This window comes from Lonchura striata, chromosome Z (assembly GCF_046129695.1).
Source record: "Lonchura striata isolate bLonStr1 chromosome Z, bLonStr1.mat, whole genome shotgun sequence".
Classification (NCBI taxonomy): domain Eukaryota; kingdom Metazoa; phylum Chordata; class Aves; order Passeriformes; family Estrildidae; genus Lonchura; species Lonchura striata.
Window position 1 is genome coordinate 69,381,815 of NC_134642.1, and position 27,277 is coordinate 69,409,091.

At 38.7% G+C, this 27,277-nt stretch overlaps 3 protein-coding genes and 1 long non-coding RNA gene across 7 annotated transcripts in view; 1 reads left to right on the forward strand and 3 right to left on the reverse strand.

The window, feature by feature from the left end:
- Nucleotides 1–2,409, reverse strand: part of SKIC3 (SKI3 subunit of superkiller complex) — a 48,082-nt gene extending 45,673 nt beyond the window's left edge. The window contains exons 1-4 of one of the 4 annotated variants that reach the window (XM_077790132.1): nucleotides 2,330–2,404; nucleotides 1,305–2,096; nucleotides 1,050–1,147; nucleotides 394–537 (exon numbers count right to left, since the gene is read on the reverse strand). In XM_077790132.1, the coding sequence (XP_077646258.1) occupies nucleotides 394–537; nucleotides 1,050–1,147; nucleotides 1,305–1,332 (270 nt within the window). In that variant the 5' untranslated portion in view covers nucleotides 1,333–2,096; nucleotides 2,330–2,404. Of the gene's footprint in view, nucleotides 1–393; nucleotides 538–1,049; nucleotides 1,148–1,304; nucleotides 2,170–2,329 lie in introns of those variants that run through there. The other 3 variants (XM_021541531.2, XM_021541534.2, XM_021541533.3) reach the window with 3 other exon arrangements.
- Nucleotides 2,410–2,443: 34 nt separating this feature from the next.
- Nucleotides 2,444–27,277, forward strand: part of ARSK (arylsulfatase family member K) — a 34,251-nt gene continuing 9,417 nt past the window's right edge. The window contains exons 1-8 of the mRNA XM_021541529.3: nucleotides 2,444–2,716; nucleotides 7,493–7,622; nucleotides 9,534–9,693; nucleotides 12,268–12,550; nucleotides 16,065–16,236; nucleotides 18,124–18,348; nucleotides 21,167–21,391; nucleotides 21,474–21,734. Of these exons, the coding sequence (XP_021397204.1) occupies nucleotides 2,579–2,716; nucleotides 7,493–7,622; nucleotides 9,534–9,693; nucleotides 12,268–12,550; nucleotides 16,065–16,236; nucleotides 18,124–18,348; nucleotides 21,167–21,391; nucleotides 21,474–21,734 (1,594 nt within the window). The 5' untranslated portion in view covers nucleotides 2,444–2,578. The remainder of the gene's footprint in view (nucleotides 2,717–7,492; nucleotides 7,623–9,533; nucleotides 9,694–12,267; nucleotides 12,551–16,064; nucleotides 16,237–18,123; nucleotides 18,349–21,166; nucleotides 21,392–21,473; nucleotides 21,735–27,277) is intronic.
- LOC144248380 (uncharacterized) lies at nucleotides 3,333–5,533 on the reverse strand. Its single transcript, XR_013341719.1, has 3 exons — nucleotides 5,286–5,533; nucleotides 4,546–4,599; nucleotides 3,333–3,681 (listed from the first exon to the last, which is right to left on the reverse strand). It is a non-coding gene; the product is annotated as an uncharacterized LOC144248380 (long non-coding RNA).
- Nucleotides 25,733–27,277, reverse strand: part of PCSK5 (proprotein convertase subtilisin/kexin type 5) — a 228,665-nt gene continuing 227,120 nt past the window's right edge. The window contains exons 36-37 of the mRNA XM_021541528.3: nucleotides 26,726–26,912; nucleotides 25,733–26,139 (exon numbers count right to left, since the gene is read on the reverse strand). Coding sequence (XP_021397203.2) covers nucleotides 25,733–26,139; nucleotides 26,726–26,912 — 594 coding nt within the window. The remainder of the gene's footprint in view (nucleotides 26,140–26,725; nucleotides 26,913–27,277) is intronic.

Consider the following 27,277-nt stretch of genomic DNA (forward strand, 5'->3'; position numbering starts at 1 on the left):
ACAATCCCCTTGATGCTGAAAGCTGGAAAAATAGATTACTAGATAAAACATTTTCTCTCTGTAAGAGAAGAACTGTCAAGTCCTTCTTGAGCTACAAGCACAGAAATTTTTATGTGGACACATTTATTTATGTATTTGTTTCAATCCATGTTCTCCCTTGCATGTCTCAGCTGTATAGTCTACACAAGAAATACAAACCCAAATCTACTGAAAATAAACTTCACCATGATTTTACATTGGACACACAACTAACAGGAACTTCATCTACTCCAAAGCTTCTGTGGAACTTAAGGGCCTCAAGAAAACAAGATGTAAGTCTTAACTCTGCTTTATTCCTATATTTAACTCCATAGTGATGCTTCTGAGGGAAACAAAAAGTGAATATTCACATACCTGCCATGCCAGTAACTGGTTTGGTTCAAGTTCAATAGCTTTCTTGTATGCTCCTTTGGCTTGATCAGGCTGCTCTAACTCAGCAGCTGCCAGGCCAATGAACACCCAAGCATTGTAGTTGTTTTTTTCTTGCTTCAAAACTGCCTAAAAGTACACAATTTTAAGTAAATCAGATTAAAGAAATGTAACTCATAAATTCATGTACTGAGTTTTATCACTACAGTTTGGTGGATTATTTTATATGGCAATATTAGAAGTTAAGTAATTTTAAGGAAGATGCTAAGATTAGTAACTTCAATTTCTTGTGCAAGAGGATGCTTTATTCCTGAAGTGTTGAGCTAGTAACCTGCATTTCCAGCTCAGCAATTAAAGCACTCACAGGAGGTCTGGATTAAAAATGGATTTTTATTTCTATCATTCTCAATTTAATACTCTTATTGCCACACGTAAACAAATTCAAAAGGAAAAGGAATGAAAGTTTACATGTGGGAAACTAACATAAATAATCAATCAAGTTAAATCTGAAAATCCATCTCAGCTATCACTTCAATAAGGTACTCTATGCTCTGCACTATTATATAGCTGTAGAGGTATGGGAAAAATAACAAAATGTGCAAAAAGCCCCAAACTTACCTTCCAAGTATAAAATTAATTACCTTGCAATATTTTAAGGCCTCCTTATACTGTTTATTTCTTATTGCATCTCTAGCATTCTTTAATGCTGCCTTCACCTCCTTATTTGACATTGTGGCTGCTAAATACAAAGAAAATATTATCAGTTTTTGTAAAAACAGATATTCTGACACGTATGAAATGTTTATACCTTTATTGCACAGAGGTTATTTTAAACAGAGAAATATAGTGCAGTATGCCAAAATGATTAAAAAGATGGCATGGTTAAAACAACTCACATTTTGCTCCAGCGCAGGATTCGGTCATTATTCCAAAGAGTTACAAAGTACAGTTCCAAAGAGATACAAAGTAGCTATCCAAGAATGAAACTATTTTTACAGATTAAGATAAATTTAAAGAAGAGGTGTTTTAAGAGCCTGTAGTTAGACTTAGGAGAAAACACGCTACACATAGCAGCTCCTGTTCAAAAAGAAACTACGCAGTGAACCCTGCTTAAGTGCTTAAGAACCCTATTACCCGAGAAATATGTTCCAGTGGCTGGCAAGAATCGGGGTTTTTCTTGTGTGCTTTCTACAGCAGCACCATGGCTATCTGTCACATCCTGGTGTGGCCCGCCCTTCACACACAATTACAGCAGATTCTGCCTCTGACCAACTGCCATGAATCAAAAAAGCATTTAGGCACACAGCAAAGAGGCATTCACGCTTTTTAACACAACCTTGCACTATTTTGGTGTATGTTGTACACCACATTGAACTTTAGAAACACCAGAGTCAAAGTTGCCGAGATAGGATGAAACTGAGAAACAACACTGCTGCTGCCAGCACCAAAAAAGATGAAAAAAGCAACTAGCAGAAGAACAAAATAACTTTTTAGAAGCTGCAAAGCAAAAATAAAGGAATGGTTGGACATAGAATAACATCAAATTTCAGATTTCCTCAGAACTTATAAAGAAATCTGTCGGACTTGCATTGCTCAGCGGCTCCTGGAAATAAATTTGCTTCCTACGAGGGAACAGATGCTTCGGCCACCACAAAGGCACCTCACCGCGGGCACCGCCGCACCGTCACCTACAGGCAAAACAGCCCTTCGCAAAACTGGACAGCGGCCGCAGAGCGAGGCCAGCTAGCCCGGCCTGCGGGGGGGGTCGGGGACCCGCGGATGGGGCGGCGAACCGCCTGGGGAGGCAATCCCCGCCCGCAGGCCGGCAGGGAAAGCCGAGGCGGGCCGAGCCAGGCCAGCACGGCTCGGCACGGCGCGTCGCCACCCGCCACCGACCACCCGGCAGCCGCTCCCGCCGCACCTCCAGCCGCCGCCGCTCCCGGCCGGGCCCCACCGCGCCGAGGGGCAGCGCCGCACCGCGACCTGCGGCACCGCAGGAGACGCACTTCCGCTCCCGGGGCATGCTGGGAGTTACAGGCCGCCGCCATGGGCACTGTGGGAGTTGTAGGCCGCAGTCAGCGGCTAGCCTCAACTCTTACGTTGTGGCCAGAGACACGGAATCTGCTTTCGGAGCTGCCGCTGCTCTCGGGTAGAGCTGCAGGCCAGGGCGATGCAAGACGGCAGACCGCTGGGGCTAGCCGGTCTGGCGCTGCTCCTCACGGCCGCCAGGGCGGGAGCAAGGCCGCGGCCCGCTGCCCCGGGGGACCAGCCCCGATCTAACGTGGTGTTGGTGGCCTGCGACTCCTTGGTGAGTGATCGGGGCGCGGAAGGGCGCCCTCACCGGTAAGGGTTGGGGGTGGGGGGCCATCCTTGGCGGTGGCCGGGACGGAACTGCCGGGGATGAGGCAGCGCGGCCGGGGGGGTGCACTGCCCGGCCAGAGGCCGCGCATGCGCAGGCGGGAGCTGGCTGCGCGGGAGGCGCGGCCGTGCGGCGGGGCGCTCCGGCCCGGGGGTCGCGCCGGTCCCCGAACCGAGCGCAGCCCCTTCCCGAAAGGCTGCCCCGTGCTCACATCACAGCCTTCACAGCAGCCGAAAACCTCTGCGCAGGTTGCTCCCACCGCCTGCTGTGATACAGCCTGTGGCCCCGGAGCGGGGCGTGCCAGCAGGACTGGGTGGCAGGGCAGCCGCCACTGGAACGGGGCTGGTGTGTAAAGTGAATTACTCTTCGGTTCGCTTGAAAAGCCTAATGGCAAGCAAGGTCACTAAACCCTGCTACTCTCCACAGCAAATGGGATAGCGACTTTCTAGAATCACAGATGAAATTACTGACTTAGTGAGCACCAAATATTGGTTTATTGAGGCGCCTAAAAGGTATAACAACACAGTAAACTGGTCAGACATATCTATAGCAGTAGGCATCTAGCGGCTTCATTACAGTGATTTATTAATGTATTTGGTTTACCCTTCAGACGCAAATTTTTCCACTCACAAATATAATCCTTGCAGTATCTTCACAGTTTTCTCGCTGTGCCCACCAGCACACTGGAAGTGCTTTGATGTGTTTTACTCTGAGGAGCCTTTATTACTCTAACTCATCTAACACTTTGTGGAATCAGACATAAGCTCCGTGGTGTTAAGCTCCAGGTGCTTTCACGTTTCATCACTTCTCTTTCACTATTGAGGAAGTTTGATCCCTTGGGTTTCTATCTGACTGCACAGATAAAAGCCGTTGGCTTCTTGCCTGCTGCCTGTTTTTCTTAGGATGAATTTTTCCTAAAATTAAACATTATATTATATTTAATATTTGGTAAACATGTATTATCTTTTTTCAAACCCTATCTTTAAACACATTCATTGTGATTTCAAAGATAAAGAAATAGTTCCTTCTTTATTTATGTAATAGCTCTTTATTGATTTCCTTCCTTCTCTGTTAATTTTATTTTCAGTAAATAGTCTCTCTTAATATTCCAAAATAATGCGTGTCTTTTTCTCCAAATTTTCAGCTTTTGCTAAAAGTCTATTTACCAATAGTTAAAATTACAGTATTTAAGATCCTGAGGGCTAGTCAATGTCTGTTTTATATCCAGATGCTAGCAGATGCTGCAGACAAACATTAGGTGAACTTTTATATGTCTCCTTTAAGCGGGAAGATTCTCAGAAACAATATTACAGAGATTAATGAGGTAACTGTTATGGTTTGACACTGGCACAATGCCAGTGCCCCTATGAAAATGTGACCCCTCCCTTGAATGCTGTGAAGTAGAATTTAGAATAGAGCAAAGCAGGCTTAAGTTTAATAATAGGAAAAAAACTTTATTAAGGTATTACTACAAAAAGGAAAAAGAAGGGAAAATAAAATAAAAACTACACAAAGATTAAATGAAAACTTTGCAAAGCATTCCTCCTCCCACCACCCAACTCTAACAAACTACAGTGAGACACAATCTGGGCTCTAATCAGGTTTCTACCTTCCAGACAATTGATATTTAGCCCTTCGAGGGAACAGAGTCTTTCCTGTGCCACAAACCCCCCAAGAAAACACAACTCCACATCCTGTGCTTCCATGTCACACATGGCACTGCCCGGAGAAAAGTTTGCTATGGTGACTTTTTTCTTTTTTATGCACAGTGCTCTTACCATTAATCCATGGATGGACAGACTGCTTTTAGGATTTTTCGTTTCAAGGATGTCCTGCCAAGAGGGGGGAAAACAACAGTTCAGTTTTTCAATGTTTGGGACCGCAGTCCCCCCTATTTTTTCCATTTCCCCTGGGGCTGAGGGTTCAAGAATAGAGATCTTTCTTTCTTCTCTTTCCTTTCCAGGAGCGGGGGCGCCATCACAAACTCCCTAACCTTTTCTCCGTTCACTCTACTTTTGTCTTTTTCTCAGCTGAAGCAGGTCTCTTGACTTACTAGCATCTTCCTAAAACACAGTTTCTCTTGGAGGAGAAGATTAGTTCAGGTTGTGGCTAACACGGAAAAGTCCAGCCAAAAGCCACTCTTTGTCCCCCTCCCATCTAGAATTCCTCCTTCTAACATCCCAGGGTCTAAGTTTTCTCTCTTCCTCTCTTTCAAACTAAAAGAGGAGACAGGAAAATTCACAAAGCTTTAATTTCTCAAGGAAGGGTTAAAAGTCCGAACTCCCAGGGATGGCTCGATGCCCAGACTGCGGCTCCCACACGACTGCTGGACACCTTGCAGTTCCGCCCCCGCTCCTCCTTCCTCGCGGTGGAATTGCTGGCAGAACTGCCGCTGTCTCTTTCTCTCTCCCTCTCCGGAGAGAAACTCTGGTGGGGAGAACGGAGACATCTCAGATTTCTTCCACCCTTCCATCTGCAGGGGCCAGCCCGGTTCCAGTCCCTCCACCCCTGGGCCCACCTCAGTCAGGCCATGGGCCTTCCCCTCCCCACCCAGCCACGGCCGGGCAGGGGAGAGGCTGCACTGCACGCTGACTGAAACTAAAAAGAGCGAGTTCTCCTGGGAATTCTGCTTTTAACCCCTCTGTGTTCTCAGAGGCGTGTCCACCTTCAATTGGTCAATATCCAAATTGACCTCTTCCTTCCGGAAAAAATTCTCTTTCCGTGTCAAACCACGACAGTAACCCTTACAAAAGAGAAAGGCAAAACTCACAATGTTTCTGGAATTCTTAGGTAAACAATTAATAACAAGGTGCTGTTTTTGAAAAGTGTCATCTTTGCATAGTGCGTACAAAGAAGAGTATAGTAAAAGAAATGTGTTGTGTAAACTTTTTTTCTGAGATGGATTTGAAGGTAGAAATTGATGAAACATTTTGATTACATCGCTAGCAGAGAACAAGAAGGGTAGCGTACTGTTGAAACAAACAGCTTTTCTGGAAAAAAAAGCTTAAGTCCTCCAGGCTGTTAAAAGGTCTGGGCTTTTTATTTCCTTAGGTATTTTAAAACCTAGAAATCCTACACAGTTCTTAGGGGATGGATTTCCAGAAATAGATGTTGAGCTTCCAACTTCGCAGCCATTCAAGATGCTTACTACTTTGACTGAATACCCTGTCATCTATAGAAACAATAGTCATGTCACAGTACCGAGCATACTGTGACACCAAGAATATGGAGTTATTTTACTGCTGTGTCACTGAATATGGTATCACAGTATCAATATAAGGCACTCTTGTCTCCAGCTGTTCAAACAAGACTTTGTTGGAGAAAGTTAAGAATGTGTTGTTGACAAGACTGCCCAGCAGTTGTGTACTTTTGTCATGGTTTAGTATTCTCCAATTTAGTGTCCCCATGAAATCGCTCCAAACCATGTGCCACTTGCTTGCTTCTCTGTCCCCCTTCCATTCCTCTGCAGCAGGCTGGAGCAGAAAATTGCAGACACAAAAGAAAAAGGTCACAGATTGGGGTGAGAACGATTTACTAGAAACAGCAGAGCTATAACAGTTTACTAGAACATTAACAGCAATAACGTTAATAGAAAAATATACGAGAGAGGTGAGCAATTCACATTCAAATGCTCACCACTATACTATGCAGAGCCCGACAGTACCTGTTGGCTGCCACACTACTTTGACCTGGAAGGAACCCCTTCCCCTGTTCTGGAAAATGACATGAGCTGGTACAGAATAACCTCCATGTCTTAGCCATGTACCCTTCTGGCTACTGCAAAAAGGAACCTTTCCTGGTTGGGTTCAGCCAGGACAACTTTGTAAAGAGCACTTTCAGCCCAAAGTTTTGTTCAAGTTCTTATTGTGTACTACAGCTGTATTTCCAGTTTGTCCTACTGGAGTGCTTGTTCAAGATGCCATTTGTAGTAGTATACAAGATTAGGTGGTTGCTCATTTAGCATGTTCTGATATGAACTATGTTCAGGGGCTAGGATGCTGCATTTAGCTCTACTGGTGCCAAATGAAGTGACTCTTTACAATACTGAGTTATCCAAGAGTATTTCTGCCAGAAACCAAATGCTGGGAATTACTTTTTTCTGCAATTATAACTACAGTTGGACTGCCGCCTATCTGTTCACTGAAGAGCCAGTGAGGCTGGGGCTGTATTGGCACATCTTATTCAACCAAGGAAAGGAATAAAAGTGACAGATAAAACACAATTACATGAAATAATAGCACTCTGCATAAAACCTGGTTTCATGTGATGATAATCTTTTACTCTAAAATTACCTATTCAAACTTTAATCATTTTAAGCTACTGATCGAAAAATATGTCTACACAAATAGGTTATTAAAATTAAATAAGCATTATGAAAGCATCAAAATTAGCATTATGAAAGTATCAAAAGGGAACCACTGTGAGTGGGTTTTTTGTGCGAAAATAGCCTTTCTTTAGCTTTCTGATCCCTTTTCCAGTCCATAGTTTCAAATAAATTCACAGAGAAATGGTATGGATAAACCTTTAAAAAGGATGAGGAATCAATGATGATTTCACAGAAATATGTGCTAGTGCACACATCTACATTGGGATTCAGTCTTACTCCTTGTTTTCCATACCTGTGTAGAATTGGCAGCACTTGAGCAACACCAGTCCATGGTAACAAATATATTAATTAATAGTTTGCATGAATGCTGTTTATGTGTTGCTTTTGTTTCATTGCAGGATGGACGCTTGACATTTTTGCCAGGGAATCAGACTGTGGATTTACCTTCCATAAATTTTATGAAAAAACATGGCACTGTCTTTCTCAATGCCTACACCAACTCTCCAATTTGTTGTCCTTCCCGCGCAGGTAGAATCAAGTGAAACATATGATAAATGCTTACACATGTAAATTTAAATATGTGGTAATGATGGGAAATTTGAAATTATTTAATGGGGAGAGATTTGTTTTGTTTTTCAATAAAATCCTTTTTTTTCAGTTTGTGTTTGAGTTCTTGGGGTATTCTTCTCTCATGTGTTTATCTCTTCTGTTCCTTATGTTTCCTCCTTTATTTTTTGTTCTCCTTTTTTCAGTTATGTGTAAGGTGCCCAGTCTTTTTACAAACTCCACTAAAGCTTCAGATTTTTAAAAAATCTTCAGCATTTATAGAGAAATCATCAATTTGTTCTCATGCAGTGCTGAAACTACATTTAGAACTACTCTCTCTTCCCAATACAAATACAAAGTCATTCAATATCTTTCCTGTATTCAGCAAAGAGTAATAATAGCTGAATAAAGTGGTAGCAGTTGCCCTGTCTTCTAGATACGTGACACATCTTTATTTAGCTTTAATTGAATACTTGCATGTTTTTCTTTACTTAGTGTGATTATGTTCAATTTCACACTTGCAGAATTTGCTAGGAAGGTAGAAGGAAACTATATTCCTCAGTAAAGATTACATCTTAAACATTTCTGTCTTTCAGTTGATGCAAAGACCTTCCTTAATCTGTAGCTATAAAAAGATCCCCCCTCTTCTCAAAGCATACACTGAAAGAAGCAGCAGACAAAGGCAGTCAAATATAGTGTTACATTTTTAATATTACCTTTATTGATTACCTAGTCCCTGTTTCTTTTTCTCATGGTCACATTTTAAGTGGGTGACATGACATGAACAAGCAGTTGGCCTTCCTTTTCTTTTCTTGATGCTTGAGTCTTTCCTTCCTTTTCTTTTCTTGATGCTTGAGTCTTTCAGCCAATTTTTATTGCTAAGAACAATGATTTAATGTTATTTAATTTTAAGAAGTTTTTGAAAATGGCAGGTTAGTACTCTTGTGAGAAAGAAAATGCATAATGAACTAAATGATTCATCAGTTATGTGTAGTATTATATAAGGAGCTGTGACTACTGAGCTCATATATGGGGCTCTGAACCAGCAGGACATCTTTTGCTTAGCCAGGAGCTTGAATACCCGCAATGAACAGAGGGTGCATCTATTGTGGAGGTGTCAGGGATGATACAAGAAGAGATAGCGGGAAAGATGGCCTTGGGGTGGGGAAGGGACCATGTGGGGTTGATGCACTTTGCTTACAGGATATTTCTATTGCTTGTGTAATGACTTAGTTCTGTTTTGGGACTACCTTTAACTTTTAATTAGCACAGGAAAGAGTGAATGATTCTTGATAAACTGCAAAGAAATAGGAACTCACTTAAAAAATCTTTCCTTATAGTTCCTTTGCAACTCTTGCTTTGGTTTCCTTTCTTCTTGATATCTTTTTTAATATTCTCACTTTGTTTCTGCAACTCGTAGTGAAGTAGATTACCTATAAAGAATAAAATTGAGGGCATATTGTATTTATGGAAATACTATATTGTAATTCTGTCCACAACTATACTTAACTTTAGACTCACATTAAATCAACTGTAGTAAGTGTAACTAATACTCTGAAACACATGTAAATACAGGATTGTTTCATCAGGATCTGTACTACCATGCCATTTTCTTTCAGAAATCAAGAATATTTTCTGATCTAATTAAAACTTGATTTAATGATTGCATAGCACCTGGAAAGATAGGACCTTCTTCTGCAATTCTGGGGATTATTTGAGTAAATTTTGATACTTGTATTGATGATGAAATAAGATTTGGAAGAGTGATACTTTGTATTCCTTGTTCTATTGTATCACAGTTTGGACTTTTTACCTCCGTAATAATGAGAAGATTAATCCCTTCTCAACCTTATAGGTGGGAATACTAATTACTCATCATTTTTTTTTCCCCAGCTATGTGGAGTGGTCTTTTCACTCATATAACAGAATCTTGGAATAACTTCAAAGGTCTAGATCCAGGTTATGTAACATGGATGGATCTCATGGAGAAGCATGGCTACCATACACAGAAGTTTGGGAAATTGGACTTTACTTCTGGACATCATTCAATAAGGTAATCTGGTAGATTTTCCTGCTGTTAAAAGGGCAGCAGTGAACATATCATGTAGGGAGCTGTCACATGGTTTCGGTCTCCAGTTGAAATGATAGTAGCTTTAAAAGAAATTGTGTTAGGTACCTAGCAGAGATATGTCCTGCAACTTTATGGAGAAGCAAGTATATCTTTTGCAGCTGTACTTTGGCTTTTATCTGTAGTTGAAAGGTAATACAGAAACTGGTTTTGCCCAACATGGTAATTTTCTTCCACTACTATTATTACTCCCTAAGTGAAATTCATAAACTGTTTTTGCATTGCCTTAAGACTTCCTGACTTCCTGGTGTTGGAAAACCAGAACAAAACCCCATACTTATAATAATTAAATATTAAGCCTACTGTCACAAAATTTCAGAGGTTTTGAGGGGTTTTTTTGAAGGCTGTAAGTGTTCAAAGACATGTGCTTTTGTGGTGGGTTGACCCTGGATGGACACACCACAGCCAGCATGTGAGAACAAACTGTTCTATGACTCCACCTCCTCCAGTGGTGGGAAGGAATAAAAACAGTGACTCAATGGTGAAGATAAGGACTGAGAGAGATCACTCAGGTAAACAGCAAAGCAGACGTAACTTAGGAAGATTAATTTAGTTCATTGCCAATTAGAGGCCAGAGTAATGGAATGAGAACTAAACCCAAATCTTGAAATACTTTTCCACCAGCCTTCTACCCAGGCTTAATTTCCAAATTTTCTACCACATCTACTCACAGGGTTTGGGAATAGGGACTGTGGTCAGTTCATCACACATTGTCTCTGCCATTCATTCCTTATCACATGGAGACCTCCTAACCTTCTTCTGCTTCGGTATGGTGTCCCTCCCCCACTGAAAGGACAGTCCCTCACTGATTTCTCCAAAGTGAGTCCTTCCCATGGGCTGATGTTCTTTACAAAGTACTCCAGCATGGGTTCCTTCCATGGGATGCACTCCTGTTTGCAGGAACAAACTGCTCCAGTGTGGGTCCCCCCATGGGGTCACAAGTCCTGCCAGTAAACCTGCTCCAGCATGGATTCCTTTCTCTGCAGGTCCGCAGGTCCTGCTGGAAATCCAGTGCAGGCTTTCCACAGGATCACAGCCTTCTTTGGATATCCATTTGCTTTGGTGTGGGGTACTCTATAGGCTTCAAGTGGATATCTGTTCCATGGACTGCTGAGGGACAGCCTTCCTCACAATCTTCTCCATGGGCTGTAGGGGAATCTTCATTCTGTGCTGTTTTTATGGACATGCTCTATCTCACTGATTAATAATTATGTTCTTTGTTGAAATAATAATAAAGAGAAGACTTTTCTTTAATATTAAACAGGTTAGAGTTACTTATTGCTTCCTTCTTAGTTAAGAGGAGATTTTCTTCTTTAAACTTGATCTTAATCTCAGTCTGACTGAATAATCAGACTGGCCTATGGCCTACATAGTAATTTTTCTGTATAAATCAGTATTGTGACATAGGTGCAATTAGACACACCCCCACATACACTCCTTTATCATAATTTCATTTTAATGTTTATGAAACATGGTTTCTCTGTAAACCAGATACCTTAATTTGTTCTAAGTAATTTATTTAAGCCTGTTTAGGTTGAAAGTGTGGGCCTAAACAAGGAGTTTAAACAATAAAAAGAATTGTTACAGATAATTCTGAATAGCTTTTCTGGAAGTTAAAGTGCACTGGAAAAATTCCTTTGGGGATAAGACTAGTTAGATGCTCTTTAAAAACTAATAATGTGTTTTGATAAAAGCATGCGATCAAACTTTGAGCAGCTTTATACTTTCCTTTTGTAATTTGGTTGGTTATATTGAAATTGCCATGAACAAAGTGAAGATTAGTCAAGGTCTTAGATAGTCTGCCTCTTACCAATGTCTACCATCATTCACTGTAGCAAAGAAACAAGGATATTTGCAGCTCAGATGCTTTTTTAGTCTTTTAGAAAGATAACAATTGCCATGACATTGGAAAATCTGTTAAAAAATATTTTTTCATTAAAATTTTGCTGGTTTTCCCTCCTTCTTGCTTTCTTTACACTTTTTTATGTTATTTGTTTGATAGGATTTATACAAGAGAAATAATTCTCACAGAATTTTGTTCTAAAGTGTATTTAATTAATACTACAAGCCTCATCCAGAATGTTGTTTCTAAAGGCAGCCTCACCAGTGAAGTTATTTTCCATTAGACTCTTTCACATAAAAATCTCAGGCCTAGTTTACAAATAAATAGTGTGTCAATCTGTGCCAAAATGTGGAGAAGTGTCCACAAGATAGACTGGTATTTCTAAGTATTATTTTGTAGATGTGAGAAGAGCCATTCTGACATAAATGGATAATAAATACGAAAGAAGATTCAGAAGCAAACATAAAAAGGCTGAAGGTCTGAGTATAAAATAGATGCACAATCATTATTGCTCAATTGAATAACAATTCTCCTTTATGCAGGAATTGGAAGTAGATTGCAACTGAATTCTTCAGGAATTCATAATGTTTTTTGCTTGGAGAAAAAGTGAAGAAAACATTTTCTGTTGAGTATGTGACTTGTGTATGTATTTTTAGTAACCGTGTGGAAGCTTGGACTAGGGATGTTAACTTCCTGCTTCGACAAGAAGGAAGACCCATGGTGAAAGTTACAGGCCATAGGAAGCAGATTAGAGTAATGGAAACAGATTGGCGAAATACTGATAAAGCTGTAAACTGGATAAAGGAAGAAGCTGTTAACTTTACTCAACCATTTATTCTTTACTTGGGACTAAATTTACCACACCCATATCCATCACCCTATGCAGGAGAAAATTTTGGATCCTCTACATTTTTAACATCTCCCTATTGGCTTGAAAAGGTATGTGAATAAAAATTTGAATATTAATTTATTAATAACTGTACTTATTACAAACAATATTTTAACTGCTTTTTCAAGATAGACCAAGTTTTGATATTTCACTATGCAGTAAAAAGTACTTGAATGAGATGTTAGATTTCTGATTAAAGGCTAAGAAAATACGGGTGACAAAGGTGACTCTGTTGTGAGAAAAGGTTTGTTAGTAGTAGTCATTGAATCAATAAATAAGTATTGAGTTCAATGGCTAGAAACACATTAAAAAATGGGATTGTTGCTATTCTTAGTTGTAAATTAATTTAGGTAGTGGTCTGAAGTTCATTATGATGAACATTCTGTATTTTGCTTTCTAGAAATTCTGCTATGTGTAATGATTTTGTCTGAGTTTTACAAGAAAGATTGACTTTTTCTGCAGTATGGACCTAGAACATAAAACAAGATAAGACACAACAGAAGTCTTCCTTTTCTGTTAACTTTTTCTGTGCTTCTGTAGGGTTTGAAGCACAAGAAAGTGTCCTTATGTCTGTATGTGCAAAATTAAGAAATAGCAGTCCATTCCAAAGAAGAAATACTTTCTTTTCTGTCTTGTATAGTTTCCAGTTGCCATTATCTGCCATAAAATATAAACATAGATTTAATTGCAGAAAGGCATTAATATTCTCTGCAGCTGAAAAATTAGAATTAGGTTGATATGACTTTATGCTTCAAAAAAACAAAAAACATCTCCATATGCAGTTTATGTAACTTGTGGCCTTTTCCATGACAGAATTGTTAAACTTCTTTATCTAGGTGTACCAAAAATACAAATACTTAGAAAAAACAGATTTACAAGTGGAAGTTGAGAGATGTGAATTTCTTTGTAATAGTGAGGGTTGTGGGTTCTTCTGGGAATGGTGAGAAGTTGTGGAGAGAGGAAGAACTTTGGAAAAAAACCCTTTCAATTACAAAAAGATCTAGCTTAGTTATTAAGAAAAACTTGCTGGGTGCTGGTTAGATGTGTCTTGGGAAGTGTAGGTACTTTTTTTTGAGTCACAGACAGTTTTTGAGTCATAGTCACAACATCTTTGACAAATTTTTGTCATCTTTTATTCAGTCAGAATACCTTAACTGCACAGTTTGCTGGGTTCCTTCCCACCACTGTGTATACATACTGCATTGTGTGGGCCACATATTACCATTTACTGACCATTGGCTGGTTGTTCTGCAATGTAGCTCTTTTTTAGTCATGGAAGAAGCAGTCTTTTAAAATCACAGAGGCAATCTCATGAAGAAGTTTGATCACACAGATGAAGAACTGAATTAAATGTCCTTTTTATTTGGGCTGTAGTACGGAACAGAGTGTCAACACAGTGTGTTTGTGAAACGCTGTGTTGTTAAGCAGATGGTCCCCTGTATTTTGCACAAGCTGTCAATTTTCCAGGGCATGTGACTTCTTTCCTAGTTATGAATTACGTGTCTTGGTTTAAGACGATTCAAAGAGGTAGACATTCTAAAATAAGTTCCTCCCCTTAATTTCAACCAATCCCTTTCCACCAGTGAGGAACCAATACCAATGGATATAAGTGAAAAAATAAGTTTACTAGCAAGTGAAACAGCAACATGCAAAAAATAGCAGTGAATAATCACTGGATATGAACTTGCTGAATTGCAGGAGCTCCACGGGAACAAGGAGACCCCAAACTGGGTGCTGCCTCCTAATATGACAACCTCCCACTGCTGACTGCCTCCAGGGGGCAAAGGGAAGTGGTTGTCAGGCTCTTTCCAAGGTGGCACCTGCCATGGGTGACCATGCACACCAAGAAACAAAGGGAACAGATAGTAGCAAACCCTCCTGGGAAGGTCGGAGCTTACGAAAGTCTAGTGACAGATAGGAAGTTCTGGCATATGTGGGATCAGCACAGCTGTTTGCTACTTCCTCTTGCACTGGCTGGATTCCGCTGGTGTTGATGCTCATGCCTTCTGATCTGCTGGTGTGCTGGAGAAGGAGCAGGGGAAACTGATCTGTGGACACTGATGTGGGATGGCCTAACCCCTTGATGAAGCTTCGCTTCCCGTAGAGTTTGCAAAGATCACTGGGAATACAGTTTCTGTTTGCTAAACAGAAGTTTTTCTGAGTTGCTACAGTTGGAAGCCCAGAAACTCACCACATCAACCCCCTTTGAAACAGAGGCTCTTCCTTCAGCAGAAGAGGGGGTCAGCTTGGGTTTCTTGACCTTTCAAAGGAATTGGCATCTCCCGGCTGCCCTGCAAGTCTGGTTCCAGTCATGCTTCAGGTCTTAAAGACACAGTAACTATCTTACAGCACAGATAGATACGGAATGCAGTAACATTTTGGGTTACCCAGGACATTACCATTAGCAGAAAAGGGATTGTGGCTTTGTGAATACTTAAAACTAGGCTGAAGTCCTGTAGAAAAAAATCATGGATGGAGAGGGACACTTTTTGCTCTCTTATCTTAAACAGCTAATCAATACCATTTACAAAGTCCAAAATATAACTCCACAATGTAGCTAAGAACCTTGAGCAATAAGAAAATGACTGAAGCATTATTATTTTATCTTTGTGAATTTTTTCTAGTAGTGTGTTTTCTATAGATCCTAACGAAACTTACATTTTGTTGTATCTATTTTACTGTTACAAAGCCAGGTTTTACTTCTATGGGCACTTGAACTCTTGTAGTTTTATCAGCTTGTTTAGCTGTCAGGCTTTTCCTCCAAGTAACAAGTGAAAGTACAAGAGGAAATTGCCTCAAGTTCCCTTTTACTTATTTATTTAATTGCCTAAAGTTCCCTTTTATTTAAGGGAATATTTGCAAGTATGACAGCCAAGGCTAAATGTGTATGTCAAATTTCAAGACTCTAAAGCTAGTACTGAAGCAGACAATACCTGTGACTATGCATAGCTTGAATATACAAATAGATTGTCTTTTTAGTTTCATACTGATCTTACATTTCTTTATAGCTAAATGGATTGGCATATGTAGAAACATGTAGAAAGCATAAGAAAATTGGACTAATGTAGTCAGTTCTTTTTATCAAGATGCCAAGATTTGTCATCACTGTCCTGGAGGCTTTCCCAGGTTACATGGTTTTCCATGTTCTCTAGTCCCACATAACACCCAATCTTTTAGATCTATGGGTTTATAGTTACTCTGCAGTTATGAATACTCTATGTCAATATTCTGTACCTACTTTATGAAGACTACTTCACTACTTTAGAAGAGTGTTCTGTGATACTTCTCTTAAAAATATACAGCAGTTGGTGAAGCACATATTTGTAGCTCCTAGCCTTAGTTTCTTGTTGATTTTCATAAGTTTTTAAAAAACACTTTACTTTTGGAAACTGTGGGGACATAGGGAGGAGAGAGCTGCATGGTGTAACAAATAAGCAGCTAGTGTTTCCTGGGTCATAAATTGAGAACTGTGAATTTATGCTATAATTTCTTAAATTAAATCTCTGTTAAAAAACTTTATTAATTCAGTTGCTAAAGTAATGATAATTTCCTCTTATTTTTTAGGTAAATTATGAAGCTATTAAAATACCCAAGTGGTCTTCTCTTTCAGAGATGCATCCAGTAGACTATTACTCATCGTACACGAAGAATTGCACTGGAGAGTTTACAAAGGAAGAAGTGAGAAATATTAGAGCATTTTATTATGCTATGTGTGCAGAGACAGATGCCATGCTGGGTAGGTAATGTCTTATTACACAGTGGGTTTTCTAGTTCTGATTTTTTTAAAAGAAAATGCTGATAGGGCTGATCTTTTGGGGAAAAAGATAGAAAACAAACCACTACAATTCACATCTGAGAGTAAGTTGTGGAAGCTGCTTATTCAGTCTATATAATAAATGACAGGATAGCCCTTTAGGTTAATTGAAAGGCTCTGAAAAGTAATCACAGCCAGCAGTCAGAAGCTCTGTAGAAAACCAGGGACTGCAGCAAATTATGGCATTACCTATTGCACTGGTTTAAAATGCAATGGGAAAATTACCCCATGGAAGCTGCCCCTCCTCCTCCATCCCCTTTTGACAACACAGGAAGTACTAGGAGATACCAGAAGTGGGAACATCAATTTTACTGAGAAACTTGCAATAAACATTACAATATAGATAAAAGATGGCACAAAGGGAGAATGCTCTACCCAAAGGAAGGGTGTTCACCAACAAAAAAGCAAACACACCCCGAGAGTACCTAGTGGGGTTTTCCCAGATGAAGGCAAGATGGCACCTGTCATCTCCATCCCCTCCACACTGGACCATGCAGCTCAGAAAAACAAAAGCAATGAGGCAAGAAAGTTTCTGCAGTTTATTATCCTTCCTCCAGTCTGGAAACAATGGGAAACACGCACAAAATTAAGCCTGGAGAGCTATTAATCCAAATAAAGGGTCCAGCTGCTGAAAGGGCTGGCCCTGACAGTGGCAGCAGTGGCAGAAGCAGTAGCAGCAGTGGTGGTGGCAGCAGCTTCTCTCGTCTTCCTGCTGCTCCAGGAATAGTTACAGCTTGTCAGGGTTCTAGAAACAGCTAACAGCCTGCCTGGACTTCAGCAACAGTTAAGGGAACAGTTCACACCTTCCCACCACTGAGGTAAAACTGAATCTACTTCAGCAGACCTTAGCATCTCATGCTGAAAACCATGCTCCCTCCATGACATAGGTGGTATGTTATTCCTCTGCACCCAGGACACCCATGTACACGAGGAACTAAGTCTCTTTGATTAAGTGCTAACTGAAATAATGGAAACATTTTTGTGTAGGGGACAGAGTGTAAAAGCTGAGCTGGAAGAAAAGATACATTTTAGGGTGTAAGTAGGTTCCTTAGAGGCTGATTTCAAATGTGTAAACTGCATAACAGCTGTTACACATTGACTGAAGAAAAAGCTTACATTTGGAGTGTCCCTTAGAAGCATATTATTGAAAGTTATGAAGAAATAATTGATTGTACATTCAGAATTTTTCAGAGTTTGCAGGAAGGTCTACAGCTAGATAATTTACAATGCAAGTTGGTCTTAATTTACAGCATTTTATTTTTCAATTTGAAAAGTGACCATGAATGAACATGAATTTGTTTGCATACTAGTATGAAATTCATGATCAAATAAGCTAATCTTTTAGGCATATGGCCTAAGCTAGGACAGCATAATAGATTTGTAAAGTGAATTAAAAGACACAGAATTGCTCCTCCTCATTTTATGAATTAAAAGACATCAATGGAAGCCTTACATATCTAGGAAATAAGGGATTGCAAAGTAACTGCACTGCAGTTGTAATTTTATAACATCTTTTAACTAGTATGTTTAGGCATGAATCATCCTAAAGTTTTAATATTTAAGATGCCTAAGTGGTTTGCTTAACTACGAGCTTCATTGATCTTGGTCCTGTCTTTGTTGCACAAACGTACATACAAAAATATAGGAGTATATGTTGTGTTTTCATTGCACAAATGTATGTGAAACAAAAGAGGACTTTCCTCCACTGAACTAGGAGGGTTCCTTGAAATTTGCATGAAGCTTTGTAAGTATAGACCTTGGAAGAAGTATTTTGAATGTATCCTTTTTAGTATTTTTTTGTTGTTGCAGGTGAGATTATTTCAGCTCTGCAAAATACTGGGCTTCTTGGAAAAACAATCGTTATATTCACTGCAGATCATGGAGAACTTGCTATGGAACACCGTCAGTTCTATAAAATGAGCATGTATGAGGGAAGTTCCCATGTTCCTCTTTTAGTTATGGGGCCAGGTTTAAGAGAACAGCACCAAATACCAAATGTAGTATCTCTTGTGGATATCTACCCTACTATGCTTGGTGAGTTAAATTTCAGGTGACAATTTTTTTCCATTACCATTACTATTCTGCATTTGTATCAATAGAATGATGTCTCAACTTTAAGGCAAGATAGTAACACAACAGGAGATAATTTATCTGTGGACCATATATATGGACATAGACTTAAAAGAAAAAAGTAAAAAATGGATGAAAAAAATAAAATAAAGAAACTGATTGTTCTTCTTTATTACTTTAACTTTTATCTACATAATTACACTGACTGATTATATATAGGATTATTTGTTAGTAAAAAAAGGGAATAAAACCCATTTTAGATATGAATAATCCTTGCTAGCCTTCATACCCAGCAGTTTACTGTAGAAATTACAGTGTAAGTGCATTCAGAGATGAGATTAAACCTGAAAGGAGGAGGACACGTTCATTGACTGAAGGGTCATGTGGAAGAAATGTGATGAAACTTTGTATAGGAAATGTACAAATGATCTGGGCACACTTAAAAAGATGTGATAATGGATATCCATTCTTACCTTATGAGATATGAAAATACTCAGTATTGGACAGAGAATCAAACAAAAAGAACTAAACTTAAATTACTTAGATGGAAATCACTTTTAAGAGGGAATTTTTGAACAGTTATCTGTGATAAACCACGCAAGAGAATTCTGACTGGAATTAAACATCAGGTAAAGTTATCTTTTGAGGCTTTATCTGTGATCTTTTAGGCTTCTAATCAGAAAAAAAATGTTCTTTTCAAACTAGTTGGGAAGGCTTGCTCTTTAAGAGGCATCACATGTACACTGCAATTGCCTGGAGAACATAAGTGAATAAAACTGTACTTCTAGCAGTAAATGTCAGTGAAAACCCCACTTCTATATTGTTTTAAGTTGATTTTATAAAAAGTAAACAGAAGTTATTTATCTGTGGGTGACTTCTCAAAACTTTTGGACAGTTATCCATTGAAAAATAGGATATAAAATCTGAGTGGCTTTCTCTTCCAAATTTTGACATCGAATTGTTATGTATATCTATCTGTGCAAGATACGGATGTTATTATACAAGTTATGGTAGCCTATATAAAGAGTTAAAAATCTCTTCTTTTATTCCTTTCTCTCTTTTCCCCAAGAGACATAACTGGTCAGATGGTTAACTCCTTCTGTCTTCTCCTTGTGGGGGGTTTTTTGTTTGAGCTTTTTTTCCCCAGAGCTTTATGCACATAATTCATTCCTTCTGTTCTGGCAGTTGCCTTTCTCTGTACTTTGAATGTCAAAAAGGCACATGTGACAAAAATGAACACTTGTAGAGCCATCTCTATCATGTTTTACGTTCTCAGTCTGCGTGCTGCTGCTGACTAGTGAGGAAACAGATTTCAAGTCTATTTTTGTGACAAATTTAATTGCTTTGCTTTGTGTTGTCACAAGGAAATAATCTCTCTTAAGATGGAATCTGAATGCTTTGGTCAAGACTGCCTCCTGCACTGACTTTAGGAATAAAGTGCAAATGTTTTGATTTCAGCAGAATCTGTTTGATACAAATGTACAGTTGGAAGTGCAACAGCTCTTGCCCTTTGTAACAGGATGTAGCATAATCTCCAGGCAGTACTAGCTTTGTTGGTCTGTATGGAAGTAGCTTTGGCTCTCTATTGGAAAAGCAGAGCTTTTATTGGAGCTGCTGAAGGTGGCTGGATCATTCTTTGCACATAGATAATCCAGTTCCTCCAAGTAATAGCGTTACTGGTTTAGGATGACAGAAGAGCCTATATCCTTTTTTGATTTGTTGGAATGTAGTATGTATTTGTTCAATTTTTTTTTCCCATGCATGCCCAGAAGCTGTCTGCTGGGTTTACACCAATCTTCCTAGTACTTTGTCAGATGCTGGCTGGGCAGAGGACAAAAAGGAAGACATGTGCTGATGAAGGAAAGATTCACCTATGAGCAATTTATATGCACAGAGTATACCACTCAACACAGAACAGATTAAATACTACCATGGTGCCCTGTGAAGTGGCAAGCTTTGAATTTTGAATTACTATAAACAATGCATAGTGGAGTGATTAAAAATAAAAGTAGTCATACATGGTTTTTAGGACATGCTTGGGATTCTCAGCTATGTTTTTCAGAATGTTTCTGAAAAACCTTTGCATTCTTTTAAACTGATCTTTGGGAGCTAGAGAAACTTGTGGTATAAGTTGCTGCTGAGGAACTTATGGATATTACAGCATTTTCTAGTGGTCATCTGGTAAGCTATGGAGTCATCCAGTGTTTTCCATACATGCATTATGTTAATACCTTCTCAAATACCATCTTTATCTCCAATCCTGCCAGAGAAGCAAGTAGCCCTGCTCCTCAAATGTCCCCACCAGTTACAGGTGATAATATTGGCCACCTTTTATGAGGCGTTTCATTATTCACTAATGAAGAATGCTACAGCACCATTATTGTTCAAGAAATAAATGGTTACAACATGTTGGATGTGGAGCTCTTAGGGTCCTTTCATGCTCTATTATTCTTTTTCTTCTGCCTGATATAGTCAGAGCAAAAGAGAAATGTTTGCAACCACGATTAAGGAATAAAACAGCACCATCCGTCGAAGGAGACTATTGTGATCCCTTTTCACAAATCTCTGTTAAAGTTTAAGTTACACATAAGTGATATATTTGATCAAGATGCTGGGCAGCTTACCTTGGGAAGTTCCTTAAGGTATTTTTTATTGTGTATTTTGGGATAATAATTAGGAGAGCACATTTTATTGTCAACATTCAGACATTGGTAGCATTGTGTTAGACTTTTTTAGTCATCAGGACTGCAGTAACATTTTGGTTTTGTGTATATTTCCTTAGATATAGCAAGAATTCCTGTCCCTCAGAACCTTAGTGGATATTCTCTTATACCACTGCTACGTGAAAAGACTGAGAGCAAAGTGTCACCCACAGGACCTCGGCCCTCATGGGTGCTGAGTGAGTTCCATGGATGCAATGTGAATTCCTCTGTGTATATGCTGAGAATTGGCAAGTGGAAATACATCACATACTCAGATGGCTCTTCAGTACTACCCCAACTCTTTGGTATGCTACTTTTATGTCTTGACATAAAAGTTAATTTACTTTAGTGCAAATTTAATCTTAACTGACCTTTTGTTTGTTACAGACCTTACTGCTGATCCAGATGAGCTTACAAATCTTGCCATGAAATTCCCAGTAACTGTACATTCTTTGGACAAAATACTTCGCTCTATAGTAAACTATCCAAAGGTTTCTTCTTCTGTTCAGGAATATAACAAACAACAGTTTGTCAGTTGGAAACAAAGTTTGGGTCACAATTACTCAAGTGTTATTGCAAACCTTAGATGGCATCAAGACTGGTTAAAGGACCAAAAAAAGTATGAGAACGCAATTGAAAAGTGGCTTGGTAAGTAGATACAGACAACCTGGATTTCATTTGAATGAGGAAATAAAAACATTATGCATTTGTAATATTATGCTGTATTTCAAATTTGAATGAGGAAATAAAAACATTATGCATTTGTAATATCATGCTGTATTTCAAATGTTAGAATTATTTTCATATGTACCCGATTGAAAGTAAAGATAACTGAACTGTTACTGCTTTGTGTCAGAAAGCCAGGAGTATTTTATATAACTAGCCAGCACAACAAAACTAGAGTTTTAGATGTTATTGTTCTGTAACTAAGTGTATACAGAAAGGATAGTGTGCAAATGCTAGTTGTGTGTATGTAATATTTACCTGATTGCAAAAGTACAGATTTTAAGCATTCAAACTCAATAGGAGCTTCCATTTATAAGGAATTCCATTTATAAGGATTACAAAATTTAATAAAGTACCAGTTACAGTGAAATTCTATATGTGTATTTTAAGTCTAGATTGAATAGACATTCATCAAAAAGTTGGTAACCAGTACAGGTCTGAACATAGATTTGGTTTATGCAAGTACTTAACTATATCAGCATTCCTGTATTACATGTGTTTGATTCCCCACATTTTCAAGGTCTGCCTGCTAATATTTTGCTTGTCTCTAGTCATCATCATAAATTAAAAAAAACAAAAACAAAAACAAAAACAAAAAAAAAAAAAACCAAAACGAAAAAAGCCCTTCTTGCCAAACCTATGAGTAGAGCAGTTCTCTGAAAAATGATAGGGTGATTTGCATAAGATAAAATAAAAACTGCTTGAATGCGGTTAGATTCTGCAAGTAAATGCTTTACAGCACATCAGTGACTGGAGAATTGAAACCTAAAATGTGCACAGAGGAGACACAATTGAAGCTTGCAGGAAAAAAATTACTGTTTCCCATTTTTCCAGTGACCTGACCAAAAAAAAGTAGTTTTGGAAAAAGGTAAGATTTAGGTAACAACTCTTCCATTTATGGGAATATGTAATTAGAGCAGCTAGGTTTGCTAGTTATTTGTCACCATCCTTGCTGCTATAGTACCTGTTAAGAATGACATTATACTTAATATAAAAATGTTTTCTGGAATCTGTTATTAATGCTCAGCAATAGCAGTAAGCCAGTAAAAATAAACATAAAAAACTAGATGTATTTTCTGATGGCAACTTCCCACAAAGAGTTAAAAAATCTTGAAACCCTGTAGCACATGCCGTTATAATTCTTATTAAAATTAGTTCAGGTGTGGTTGAAATTACTTAAACAAAATAAATAGGCTGCATAATTAGAGAAGTATTTATATCCATGTGAAAATTTGCTGAAGAGAAAAAAGAATAAAGGAATTTCCTCACTTTCCAGAGGCCTGGACAGAATGCAGCACATTGTCCAAAATGGAGTAAAATGAAATGTGGGGAAAATTGTATTTTGTCAGTTCTGTGAACAGTGCTTTCCTTGAAGAGATGAGCTTTTAAGACTCATTAATGTTAGGTTTAGAAAAGTGCCATTTGTGATGCTCTCTGAAATGAAGGAACAAATAGGGAAAAGGCCTTGCAACCACATCTTGTGCCACAGACTGTCCAGAGAAGTCCAGTGCATGGGGACAGGCTTCTGAAAATTTAGAAAACTCCAGGAATGGGCCAGCTCATAGAGCAGAGCTTGTTATTCTTTGGGAGACCACATAAAATCATTCTTCTGCCGTGTCGCGTGGCTTGCAGTCTGATTCTAATATGGAATATGTATCCTCTAAAAACACGAAGTAGAAAGATGAAATTATTTAAACAGAAGGCTGTACTTGCTAGTGTGGTATTTAGAAAAGTTGTAGTATCTGTTAGTCTTGAGGAATAATTAGAAATATTTTGTTTTCCAGGAGACTAGAACTTGTTATAAATGTCTGTGACAATGAGAGCCAGAGCTGGGAAATGGTGGTGAACGGTAACAAGGACTAGAAAAGATTAAAAAATAATTGGATGCCTTTATTTCAGGAAAAAGTGTAAGGAACTTAGGTTGTTGTGTTCTTTGTACTTTTTTTTTTACAGCCTTCCTTAGTTCTACCAGTTTTCCACAAAGTTTCTTTAGAGGCAAGGCTAGAATTATTCCATTGTGCTTTTACTTGCTTGGTCTCCTTGTAGACTCTTATCAGGGATTCCTAGTTGTGAACTGTAAAGGGATACAGGTTCCTAAATTTGTGTCTTTGAGTACTATTTTCAAACTTAACACTTTCAAAAATATTAAAAAATCTCTTTTACAGAAGATGTTGGTGCTGTTCTGGGCATCCATTTTAGGTGTTGATATTTGACTGGCTGGGTTGGTATGGATGGGAAGACACCCTTCCCCAGCAAATCTAATTTAAAGTCCTCTTCAGGAGTCTGGCAAGTCTCTCACCAGTGATGCTTTTCCCCTGCTTTGTCAGATGGGCCACATTGCCCCCAGGAAACCAGGGCATGGCAAAAGGGCTGAGTAACCAGTCCTGACTGTGACACCATGGTTCCAATAATTTGTTGCCCCTGCCAGGGTCATCTGGCCATTTCATGATAATATAATCTCGTAACCTGTGAGCCCGTAAACAAAATGCACATTATCATTCTGGTTTCAGATTGCTTAGGCTAGGAATAAGCCTTTGAAATGTGAGGAAGTGTGTCATAGCACATCCTCACAGCTGTGTTATCAGCCATTAGCAACAAGAATAAAGCATTTCTAAACGTAGGTACTTGTTTCAGCTTTTGTGATGTCATGTTGCCTTTAATTCCTCTTTCTGCAGGTGCAATGACTAGAAGGTAAAATTAAAATTGGAAGCAATAAATCTCTCCATAAAACACCTTTAATCTTACAAATGGAACTATCCTGAGGTCTTTAGGCTTATGTAATTTTGGAAATTCCACTGAGGCATTGAGCTATGAAAAGCTGCTATTTTTACACAATTACACAATTCCATGTAACAGTAAATATATATATATATATACACACATATATACATATGTATATACACCATTGTTGTTTTTAGAGCAGATCCTTACTGGAAACCTCGAGAAACTCTGAGATTTAATGAAATGTAGTGAATACCAGCATATATAAGATGGCTAAAGAATTTATTCTTCACAACAAACAGCCATACTTTTCTTTAGAATTAAAAATTTTTATTTGTTTAATAGTAATAAAAATTACCAGAAAAGTGCAAATATCCCCTTTGCCATTGTCTGAGCATCCTGAGCCATTTACAATATAAACACCACCTGCTCGTGGTGCAGGATTGATGTGTGTTTGTGCCATGCTTGTAGACAATATTGCCTTTTGTTATATACTGAGAAATTTATCCATAAAATGCAAGATAAACACTGCAGTAAAGATTAATCAGAGGCTGATATATAAAATATTTTTGTTCTATTTCATACAAACTGTGATTAAGATATAGTTATGAGAAGTAGCTAGAATCCTAAGTCTTAAAATATCATGTCATAGATACATAAATTCAAAGGAAATACACTGTAAAGACTATGAAGTGCAACGTGTTTACTTTAGAGAACACCAAGTGATTATGAAGAAAATCTAACTAAATTCCTCCAAGTTGCCTATTCTAGTATGCATTGCCAAGTAATTCTAATCACAAATTAGTGAGCTACTGGCACCCTCTCCCAGTGGCATTCATCAAATAGATGCACCCATCTTGCTTACCACATTTCTAGTAATGATTGGCAGGGTTCTCCAAAAAGGTCTGAAGAAAAGTTTGTGTTAGTTACACAAATACATATTGGAAAAAGATTATTCTCCACACAAATGCGTAGAAACTTGGTCTCTTAACCAGATTATATCTGGAGTGCTACTTAAAAGCCTATAAAATATTAGCTTAGAAGAAAAGAATTTCTAGAAATATTTCTAGGAATCTTCTTTCACAATAATTAATTTCAAAAAATTGGAGGTGAGTCAAGTAACTAAACATATTAACTAAATAGCTATAATTTCATAGGAATTTATAGGACTAATTTACTGTTAGTGAACTAGTAAAAAGTTATCTAAATGAGTAACTTTCATCATCATATTCTAGCTCATCTTCCTCATCATCCTCCAAAAGTCCATATTTAAATTTGTGATAAATTGTGCCATCCTTGCCCATGTATACAATGTCATCTTCGTCATCATCATCATCTTCATAATCTCTATCTCTGTATTCAATCACCTGATCCTCATGGTAGCTAGGATTCTTCTGATAGTTGCTCACAGAGGAAGGAGAGGTTTTGGAGTGATTTGTCAGCTTCTCGTACCGTCCTTTATTGACAGGCTGGGTTTTCGTTCGTGCCTTTCTCCAGATGAATGCAATGGCTCCGATGACAAGCAGAAGCAAAATGCAAGTGATAACAAAGAAAACAGTTTTGCTTTTTTCCTCAGGGGGTAGAGTTGTCTGTAATATGCAGTCATCTACAACAGCAATTAAAAACAAAAGAACAAAAAAAAGGGTGAAATGAGCTTGCATTTGTGTGTGTGTGTGTGTGTGTGTGTGTGTGTGTGTGTGTGTGTGTGTGTGTGAAAAGTCTAGTACAGTGTGTCTGGCACAGTAATAGCAGTCAACAAAATACCTAGCTTTTCTGGTACCACAATGTTATTTTTGTTGTTCTTATGCAGCAAGGATGTCAGTAAGGTTGTTGGGATATCTATTATTCATTATTTGATTTGAAATAAAGAGAAAGAAGCAGAAAAGCTAGCAGGCACACAAATACAATGATTCAGATGTTTGTTCATTGAAGTAAGCTTATTTATAAACAAGTCAGTTTATGAAATGCCAGGTCATTTATCATAGCAGCTGTGAGTGTGAGAAGTTGCCATCTCCAGCACCAAACATAATGGTTGTTATTTGAGTATAACCTCCCCTGTTTTTGATGAAGCAGTAGAAGCACACTTTATCAATAGCACATTTTTGCTCTAGTCCAGTTTTCAGGCAGCATAATGTCAGCATAATCAACCAAATAACACTTAGCACTATTTCTGCTCTTCAGCATTGTCCTACCTTGTGTCTCACTGCAGTCACAGCACTCTGGGGTTTCTGCTGGGTCGATGTTGCTGCAGCAGGGCAGGCAGCGGCTTTCCTCCAGGAAGAGCTGCATGCTGGCTGGACAGACTGTGCAGTTGAGAGGACCAGGTCCCTTGCACTCAGTGCATGAGCTGTCGCATCTCTCACATTTGAGTTTGTCCTCCTTCAAACACAGAACACAAGCAACGCACCTCTAATTTTGTGTGATTTGGACCTGACCTAGCAGTTCTGTCCTGTCATTCACCATCATGGTTGTCATCTCTGGGCACCGTAAGTGTTAATGAGAAAATACAATACCAAATAAAAAAATTCCTATTTTCTGACTTCTCAGTCATCTGCTTGTAGGATGTGAAGTGTTGTAAGAGCTTAGAGATCTCACCTAGGTAGGCAGGATGTTAAAATTTACGCATGCTTTTAAGGATTTTGGGCCAGAAAAGTAACTGACATGGAAGAAGCAGTATGAAGTATTCTGGGAAAAAGCTGAGAGTATGAATTTTCTCTCTACCCAGGGAAGAAGCAGAAGTAAGG